The sequence below is a fragment of the Ptychodera flava genome, chromosome 21, assembly GCF_041260155.1.
Source record: "Ptychodera flava strain L36383 chromosome 21, AS_Pfla_20210202, whole genome shotgun sequence".
In the NCBI taxonomy this organism is placed as follows: Eukaryota; Metazoa; Hemichordata; class Enteropneusta; family Ptychoderidae; genus Ptychodera; species Ptychodera flava.
In genome coordinates, this window is record NC_091948.1 from 12,698,712 (window position 1) to 12,708,897 (window position 10,186).

The following is a 10,186-nucleotide window of genomic DNA, read 5'->3' on the forward strand; positions in this document are numbered from 1 at the left end:
CAGACCTTGCCCCGATCAGAAGTGGTCAGTGGTTACGAAGATGTTAAACGTTGGTCCGTATAAGTAGCGACGTAAGGCTTTTCACGACGTTGGCGGAAGTTAATCAAGAAGGGAATATATGTGACTCACAAGCAGACTCTTTGGACTTTTGTTACAATCCGTTGCTAGTCCACAGTGTGTATGGGCTCATTTTGAAACTTGCAAAGAAACTTAAATTTCGCTGTCACGCTTTGATGAAAATATAATCATTCCAATGAACATAACATCGAGAATTGTCAATATGATTTGCATTACCGAATGTATTTGTTTCTAATCGTCGTAAAACCCGTGCCTCTTTACGGCAACAAACTTCAAGTTCTGCGTCACCAGAATCGTGGAGCGGAAATAAAGATCTGACTCGCGAGAATGTTGCTTCCTTAATCCAATGAATCATTACCTTTTGTCGCCATCGTAACGAAAATTAGTAATTGGCTACAGGTATAGATTATCTAAATCCTAAAGCGTCAGTATATTAAGTTCATCGCACTATTTTGTATTAAGTTTACATATCTGAAGCAGTGTCAGTACCAATGGCATGAGCTTACTCACTGCTGACCCACTTCTAGCACTGTAAGGTGAATGTTGTCACTGAAAAAAGTTTGTGACGTACCGATGCCTCTTATATCGTGTTGTCATGTATTCCTTTGACTGGTAGAAAAAGACTTGGTTCAAGTTGGTGATTTTATAAAATAAGTTCATTTCAGCAGGCCATTACGCATTACTGTTACTCTTTCTATGAAAAACTTTGATCTGAATGGCCGCTATAGATACAATCGTGCGCCTGGTCTTATCATACGCCGTCTTCACCGTGTTGAGTGGCCGCACGGCATCTGTGCCTAAAGCGTGTTGGGTGAATGCCATGTACTTGAAGGTCAGTTTCAGCTGGATGCGCGATAACTCCACTACCATTCACAAATCTAGTTTTATTCACAAACTTGTACTAAGTCTATGTTGGAAAGTGATTATCTCGAGGAATATTAGAATTTCAGATACCGCATTTACGACATAGCTGTCTTTCCAAGTAGGTATCTGACAATATCGGGTGGATTTTTGACAAACTGGAGGCAGTCAATTTGTGTTCATTACCAGTCCAAAGGTGCTTAGAATTAGGCCTACCATTGTAGTATGCGCCTGAAGTTACTCAGCACTGAAAATTCCACGCGCTTGTGAACCAGTTCGGGGAAAATTAGGTCGTTTCATCTGCAACTTTCATGAAGTTGCCATTCACTCTACAGAATGCATGCTTTCACCATCTTTGCGGAACGATCACTTGTTAAGAGTGATTTTATTCAAGGAAATTAAACTCGAAAGTTCGTCTCGGTAAATCTGTTTCTTCAGAATCAACTCCAATCAAGAGGTAAAGGTTGCACAGAGCTTAGTAACACCGTAGCTTTTAAAAAGATTACGCAAAACGTATGACAAGGGGCATTTCCAACGCTCCAATACTTCCTCAATATACGGGTGGTTTGAATAGCCACACAGAACTGTTTTGTTTCACAGCCACGAACCTGAGGTCGGACGCACGACACCATGTCTAGTGATTCACCTGTGGCCCAGGTCGTATGTTGACAGAGAAACGTACCAGAAGAATAGGTAACGTCTTTTTGCTTGGGGCAGGTAAAGATTTTGGTTTGGTTTGTGAAATTTCACAGCCACATGCCTTACGGGATATATTGCTTTGCTGAGGCGTGGGCGAGAAAAGACGTGATACAGAATGTGTGAAATACTAATTAATTATCAGGGCAGGTATAATTTTGCTTGGTCAAGCAAGTTTTCAATATTAGACCTACCTACTCAGATGATTTGTGACAGTTGCTATTTTTTCCAGGAACTTCCTGCTTTACCTTTTTAGGAAAAGTGCCGCATTTGAGTCATCTTTGCGAATGACGTCATCAATTGCTGGTTCTATGCCAAGACCGCATAATATAACATCAGAGTGAGATGTCTTGGCTGTGAATGTTAGGCTGTAAGGTCTGACTGACAGCATGTCGAAGTCTTTCCTCGATAATATAGACAGAACTAGCTCATAAGTCTGACTTTTTATGACCAGGACGGTTTAGTAAGTATAATTACAGCAATTCCTTCGACACCATACCCTTAAGACACCAAAACAACAAACTCGCTTTCTCTTCTTCACAGCTGATCCTGATCGTGAACGTGAATGAATTTAAAAGTCTTACAAGTCTTCCAAGTCTGAACTCAAGCGTATTTTGTTTCAACGCCCCTGACATGCACATAGTTTGACACTTTATAGAATTCACATCGGGGACAGATATTCGGAATTTCAAAATCGCGCAATTCTTTTCCAATCTACCACTTTGGGGCCCATTTGGAATCTCTCTGAGTAGGAAAATTTCCACCTTCTTACGTTTTCGTAAATGGAACATTTTATTTTTCCCCCATAAAGTTAACACAGGGATGACAGCCATTTGGGTTCAAATATCGGTGAATGTCACTGACATGCAATTTGTTTCTGTAGCGTCAACCTTCAATTTTTATTTGTGATTTGGTGAGAGAATGACTGAATGAAGTGCGTACTGGAGCTTGTACATGAAGAGCTTTTTACAAGTACGTGAAATCTGCTTTCTGCAGCGCGGACACAGTGCTGTGACGATAGCCGTTTGGTTTAATGACAAGCCCCGCTGCAGGGAAGGAAGTTTTTTTACCACTCTCCGCTTTATTTCTTTCGTATGTGTTCCCTGATCTCAGGTACAGTCAGTATGAAGAACACATTACCAGGGAATCGAACGATACCATCTCTACAATTGGAAGAAGTTGAAAACACCGCCGACGATGGCAACTGGTGGTCAGAAGTTGTCAACGGAAAGCACTTGCCGATTTACATCGCGTCCGGCTGTCTCTTGCTCCTCCTCTTAATAATCGTCGTCAACATTACTGTCGTCTATTGGTGTAGAAAGAAGGGTAAACATCGAGTAAGTGAACTGATACTTAAGCTTGAATTGTTTTGTGACTCAAAGGCGAAAAAGTACTTATTTTTAAAAGATGGTGACTGTTTATCAAGAGAAAAAGGGTCATCACCGCTAAGACTCACAGTATTCCCTGTCCTTCTTCCTTGTTTATCATCATTGTTGTCGTCGTCGTTGTTGTCTCATCATCATCATCATCATCATCATCATCATCATCATCCATTTGCCATATTTTGTAATTATTTATTAAATATTTGTCTTCCTCCCTGACAAGAACCTTGGACTCGGAACTACGGCCCACTCGTCGGTATCACGTGGCGACTACAACGTCGTTCCGCAAATAGTTCACGGAAACGAAGATTGCGAAGATGCTGACTGTGGCTTTCCTGATGACAAGGAAGGGGAAACGGCGAATGGAGGTTCCGCGCCATTTGACTGCCTTGGTCCCGACGGTGGAGAACACAACACAGAGTACGCTTGCGAAACTCCTGCTCGTTTTAGGAAGGGTCTACACTCGGAATTTGAAGGTGAAGGTATCTTGGCAGACTGTGAGTCATCACTGGATCATCGTATGCCTGTTAATGCCAACGTTGTACCTGTTCAACTTCCAGCTCATCAACGGGAAAAGGTAAGGTTTTTTCAAAAATCAAATTCGGAATGTCTTGATATAGCTCTATGTAGGAAGCCCCACTCTCTCTCTCTCTCTCTCTCTCTCTCTCTCTCTCTCTCTCTCTCTCTCTCTCTCTCTCTCTCTCTCTCTCTCTCTCTCTCTCTCTCTCTCTCTCTCTCTCTCTCTCTCTCTCTCTCAGCAAAACCAATGGGTTAGGTTAAAAAGACACAGTAAGCTTATTACATTTTGAGAGTGTTCTGTGTCGTGAAATATCGTCTCAAAATCTACAATGGACTCAGAATGGTGATTATATGGGGGTTGGCTGCAATTTGTTAAATTATAGTATATACCATGTATCTGGAAGTTACCGGAAATTTAAGCGGGGTTGAAAATATGCTTTTTCGATCAATCGCCATCCAATACTTGCTTTGTAACAGTGGGTGAGATTTCTCAAAAATACAAAAAATAACGCTAATTAACATAACACCATTACTTGTCAGGCAAAGTGCAACCGCCAACCTAGTGAAGTCGGTTGGTTAGATCGCCAGCAAAAGGCTCTTCAAGTTTCAAAACCAAGGAAATATACCTCAGGCGGTAGAAGTGATAGACGTACCGATGCGCAGAGACCAGTACTCGCAGGAAGCAACCTAAAAGAGCAACTTCATTGTCAATCGTGTGTCAGTGATAGAAGGACCTTCAAATCTAAAACTTCACATCTCGCGCCTTTGGAAACATTGCCTCAGCTTGAACCATCTATAGTGCAATGTGATCCTCTCAGGATCTTACACCCAATCGAGGGCGAATTCGACTATAGAGCAAATCACCATGGCAACGGCGTCTTGCCATCACTTCTTACGAAGTTTCGACAAATGTGCGCAAGCGACGAGTCTAAGATGGTTCGCTTTAACCTTGCGAACGACAGGTTTGCCTGCGGCTATTTCGACCACCACGGGGGATACTTAAGTATCTCGGCACAGGACATCTTGCTGTATGTTCCCCCTGGGGCCATAGAAGAAGGACAGCGTCAGATAGTTTACTTATATCTTTTCAAGCCTTGCGACTTCTCTGCAGATCTGCCGGACGGTTGTCGTCAAGTGACACCCGTGGTCCGTTGCGGACCACCTGGCCTCAAGTTCAAGTGCCCAGTGGTCCTGTCTCTGCCGCTCATCGCCGATGACGTCAAGGACTGGGACATGGCAATGTTTACCAGAAAGTCGAATACTACCGATGACGTCAGTTTTATGTGGGCAAATTTACGATCCGACCCTAAATGTCACTTTTTCGTGCTAGGGAAATATTTGGTAGCCCTATTACCTGATTTCAGTGACAAAGTCGGCGGTGCAAAGCCTAAAGACGCAAGACAGTTGACTCTCCATAGAAATATGAGAATCGGACTATTCATGTCTCGTCAACATTGTGACACACAGCATGCTCAGTTTAGAGCCAGGCTTTGGAACGACAATGACTACGAAACCAAGGTAATGTTGTAGTTTTCTCTCTTTTTTTGACGTATTGATCAAAGCTTATCAATTCCGGAAATACAATAGCATTATATTTCATAATATGAAGTGCCAGAAGCTCGTTTTAAAATTAAACGGTAACTTCGAACCGTTTTTGTCTGCTAAATTGACTCAAAAAAGCTTGAGCTTTTAGTAAGCCTACAGTTACAAAATGTGAGTCGACGGAGCCTACACAAAATATCATAATATCATCTTGTATATAGGGGCAAGGTATATAAAATACAAGAAAAATATTTTTGTGGGACTACCATGATGAGAGGCCAGTTTTTATACTGTTCAGAATAACTGTTTCGTTTTGCTTTGTTTTTGTCGTAACAAATAGATACTGGAGACTGGTGAACATTAATTATTCCTAGCCCTATCGACCCCTTATGTTACCATCTATTGGCGTAAAAACTGTATGCATACTTGTTAAATGATAATAGGAGGCAACAAATGTCATCAGAAACGTGCGGATAATACACAAGTTTATCGTAATAAAATGAGTCATGAAAGAATGAACTGGATGGACGGATTGAAAATCAGATGAATGAATAATGAATGAATGAATGAATGAATGAATGAATGAATTAATGAATGAATTAATGAATGAATGAATGAATGAATGAATGAATGAATGAATGAATGAAATGGATTGATGGATAGTTGGATAGATGGATCGATGGATAGATCCTTGCAATGGATAGACCGATAGATGGACGGACAGACGGGCGAATAAGTGAATTAACGATACGTAAAAGAGACGTCTAAACAAAAGAAAACTCTCAAAATAATGTATATTCCTTGCAGGCAATTCAAGAATATGAGAAGTCTAGATACGTGGGATTAGAAACGGCTACTTCCAGACGGATTCGTGTGTTCGATAACGAGGAAGACATCAAGTTGCATGTCAGAGAGATTCACCCAAGTAACTGGGTTTCAGCTGACAGTCAAACTGAACAAGTAAGTGACCCTTTAACAAATTCAATTTTTTCCAATCATTTCCTGTGAATGCCTTTGAGGAAATTATTTCATACACACCTGGAGGTGGTATGTGAGTAGTCATACAGTTATTAATGTTACAAAAGCCGTTCCTTTTGATGATATTGTGAATGCTATTGTTCAAGAAAGCAAGTGCATTCATTTTTCCTTAAAGTATGTTCAAATACAACACGCTAAGAGTAAGAAACTGCATTTCACAGGCAGAACAGGTGATACAAAATACTCGTATATCAAAAGTCACAGCTAACTGAGCTTTTCAGAGAACGAGCAATGAGGGACGATTAACATGTTTCTGAGATGATCAGCGCGCCCTCAGAGAGAGAGAGAGAGAGAGAGAGAGAGAGAGAGAGAGAGAGAGAGAGAGAGAGAGGGGGGGGATGGGGCGGAAAGAAAGGTGATGTCGGTATTTTTGTTTTGTGCCTCTTCCTTCCCCGCAGACTATAGAGAGTTGTGATATTTGGTCAAAATACAAGGTAAACAGTGATGATCTGTGTCGTGAATTCGCTTTCCGAAGAATGACAGCTGAAGATGTAGCAGACGTTAATCCGATCCTCCAACTGATCTTCGTCTGCTTCCAAGAAAGCAAGGAAGATTTCAAGACGGTCTTTACGGTCACCACTAGTTTAAGAAATCTTGAAGAACAGGTAAACGTTGCGTAGCAATGCGGCGAAGGAATTCCTATTAATCATTTTGAGGAAGGAAAAGAATTCTGCAAATCATTTTAACAAATACGATATTTACCATTTCAATTTCACTCTGTTCCTAGGCTTTGTGCGTGGTATGCGCACCTTTTTTAATTTCATTAGTAAATGAAAAAAATTCAAATACTTATGAATAAGGAACCTCACACTTACTGAGTAAAAATGACAGACAGAAGTTTCGATCCAATGATCGAGATTATTCAGTAAAACAGTGTCAATAGGTGAGAATTTGAGAAACAGCAATGAAATACGAACTATGTGCGCGATAGCTTTCAAATTGCAAAATTTACAGACAGGTCGACAGAGATAGGCAGGCAGATAGACAGACAAGCAGGCAGACAAGCAGACAGTCAGACAGACAAGCAGGCAGACAGACAGACAGACAGACAGACAGACAGACAGACATAGATAGATAGACAGATAGATAGATAGATAGATAGATAGATAGATAGATAGATAGATAGATAGATAGATAGATAGATAGATAGATAGATAGATAGATAGATAGATAGATAGATAGATAGATTCTATAGCAGTTACAGAGATTATTCAGTAAAACCGTGTCAATAGGTGAGAATTTGAGAAACAGCAATGGAATACGAACTATGTGCGCGATAGCTTTCAAATTGCAAAATTTACAGACAGGTCGACAGAGATAGGCAGGCAGATAGACAGACAAGCAGGCAGACAAGCAGACAGACAGACAGACAAGCAGGCAGACAGACAGACAGACAGACAGACAGACAGACAGACAGACAGATAGATAGATAGATAGATAGATAGATAGATAGATAGATAGATAGATAGATAGATAGATAGATAGATAGATAGATAGATAGATAGATAGATAGATAGATAGATAGATAGATAGATAGATAGATAGATAGATAGATAGATAGATAGATAGATAGATAGATAGATAGATTCTATAGCAGTTACAGCACATGTGATGCAATATGCTACCAGTTTGTCATCTTACTTAGTACCAGGTGGCAAAAGCCGTGAAGTCATCGTGTATGTATGTATGTGTTGCTATTTTTCTTTAGAGCTAACAGACTTTTGAGGATTCCCAAAGTCATGCTTCGATCATCCGCCATTAAAATAAAATAGATGTATTTTATAGACAAATGAAAATTGTAAGTGAGGTCTTAAATTATGCTCATTACATCTTCCTCTCCGTGCATATATTGTGAAGGAAACCCCTGGTGGCGAGGCAAGTGCAAGTCAACATTATCCAAGTAGCAATGACATCGATGAGATATTCTTATCAAGACAGCAAGAACTGCAACCAATCGATCGTAAAGTCATCCCTGTCCCCCTGGAAACGTACTGGAAACTATGTTGTTTGCTCGACCAAGAGACCACGAACGCCGCTGGATACGCCACGCTCGCGTCGGAAATCGGCCTGGAGACGAGCACTATTCATTGGCTCAGAAGTGGTGTGAACGGACCTTCGCGTCGAGTTCTGGACGTCTTCTTCTACTTGAAGAAAGACCAACCCAGACATTGTGTTTTGTCCGACCTCAAAGCACTAATGGAGAAAATCGGCCGAGAGGACGGAGCCGGAGTCGTGTGTGAAGTGATGGAGATTGCAGACGATGGAGGCGGCAGTGCTGATACGACCGGCGAAGATGCATCTGTTATCGATGACAAGGGAGGCATAAAGGGACAAATCTCTGAAGCCAGAGTTTGGAAATCCCCCTCTCTTTCTTTGGTCAAGGAAAGCCTGACAACTGGAAGCAGAGATTCTGGGATATTTCTTGGCGACAGTCAGGAATATGTGGAAATAGAACGGGTTTCATCGGTGTAGGAGCTTTGAGACATAAAATTACAACTACCAGTACTAGTCGACCTCGAAGAATTTATCTTCACCTTCGTTCCCTACAAATTATACTTCGTTAGAATTTTGCAAGCGGAATTTATGGACTCTAAATAGTATAATATTTTAATTGTAGGCCTCTGCAACAAAGTTTTCAAGTGAAAGTGAAAATCAGTTTTGTAAATTTTAATTCTACTCATACTCCAGCAAAGTCGTCAGCTTTTTCAACCTTCACTAAAAAGACAATTATATCATGTACATAGGCCACGAAGAAAGATTTATTATTATGGAATAGCCTCTCTTACTTTTCTTTTAAATTCATACTTCTTTCCATCGTTACAAGCTAATATTACAGTTCATTGGTGAAGCAACGGCCTCTTGAAAACGGAAACCCTGTCCCATGTGCCGAGGCAACTGGTATGGCGCCCTCCATGACAGATTGCCAAATACTGCTTTGCAAGTGATCGATAGCACACCAGAAAGTCCGGGATGTGACTCTTTGTTGTTGTGTTTGTATTGTTATGGTTTCCGTTTCCTTTGTTTTGTTTTGTTTGGGTTTTTTTTTTTGGGGGGGGGGGATAAAATCTAAATGAACGACTTACCAAAGCGAAACAATTTATTACAAAATATGGCCAACATCAATCCGTTGTGCGACTTTAAAAATGTGTACATAACACTCGCTCGTGTATTTTGGGTTTCGCTCATTTAGTTTCGCTGAGTCATTTAACTTAAAAGTTTGATTAAAACAGAAAAATTATGTAAAATAACGTTTTAACAGTATATTTGCTCGACTTACTGGTAGGCGTGCCCGTGCTGCAATATGTCTTTATTCCTTTCCTCTGATAATCGAATTTTTACTGTGGTGACTCGGTTAGCAAAAACTAAATGAGGGAAACCAAAAATACATGTCATTGAGCTGGTGTTACACGCACCCCCGATTTGGGCACAAATGTAGGGGTGTTAGAAGTTTAGATTTGGGCTATAAAATCCATTGTCAAAATTCTGTAATTTCTCAGTATAAAATAATAGGCCAAAAGTTGTGCCAGAGTCGGAAACAAGGGTCAAAAGTCAACATTTTATCAACACTTTCTTGGTCAAAAGTCCACTTGAGGCGAAAAGGGGCGTGGGCTCAAAACAGCAGTACGGACGTGTATACCCTTTCCTGTGGCAGGGAATCCGTTTGCTTTTGACAAACGCGTTTGATGAAAGAGACTACGATCAGCTGTTGTCGAAATGGACATTATCAAATACTCCCTGCGCTACTTTGTGGAGCGAGAGATAAATTTCACAAATGGACAATATAACTAAAATAACTGTTGTTTTATTCCGTTCTATTCCCCATCAGGACAGCTATTAAACAGAAACTACTTAGTTGACTGGGCATGTATATTTAATATGCAGAAGCATGTAACATGTAAATGAACGTTGATGATCTGACATTAAATTTACGACAAGTGTAATAAATATTGAATGTTGATGATACGAAATTAAAATTTGCACCAAGTGTAATAAATATTGTGAATACTAAAGGTATATAATAATATTAAAATGAGAACACATCAAGTATGTTTGATACCTATTACTTGAGT

The 10,186-nt window shown here is 40.4% G+C and overlaps 1 protein-coding gene across 1 annotated transcript; it reads left to right on the forward strand.

Annotated features, from left to right (window-relative positions):
- Positions 1–1,975: 1,975 nt before the first annotated feature.
- LOC139121448 (UNC5C-like protein) lies at positions 1,976–8,712 on the forward strand. The gene is made up of 7 exons (XM_070686314.1): positions 1,976–2,098; positions 2,749–2,972; positions 3,241–3,594; positions 4,077–5,054; positions 5,886–6,038; positions 6,515–6,721; positions 7,974–8,712. The coding sequence occupies exons 2-7, from the start codon at positions 2,760–2,762 to the stop codon at positions 8,586–8,588; spliced, it is 2,520 nt and encodes an 839-aa protein (XP_070542415.1). The 5' UTR covers positions 1,976–2,098; positions 2,749–2,759; the 3' UTR covers positions 8,589–8,712.
- Positions 8,713–10,186: the final 1,474 nt, after the last annotated feature.

Bases quoted from the DNA above. Each gene is read 5' to 3' on its own strand.
- LOC139121448 (XM_070686314.1), top strand. From the start codon at position 2,760: ATGAAGAACACATTACCAGGGAATCGAACGATACCATCTCTACAATTG. The intron at 3,595-4,076 runs GTAAGGTTTTTT...ATTACTTGTCAG, and splicing joins CAGCTCATCAACGGGAAAAG to GCAAAGTGCAACCGCCAACC. The intron at 5,055-5,885 runs GTAATGTTGTAG...TATTCCTTGCAG, and splicing joins ACAATGACTACGAAACCAAG to GCAATTCAAGAATATGAGAA.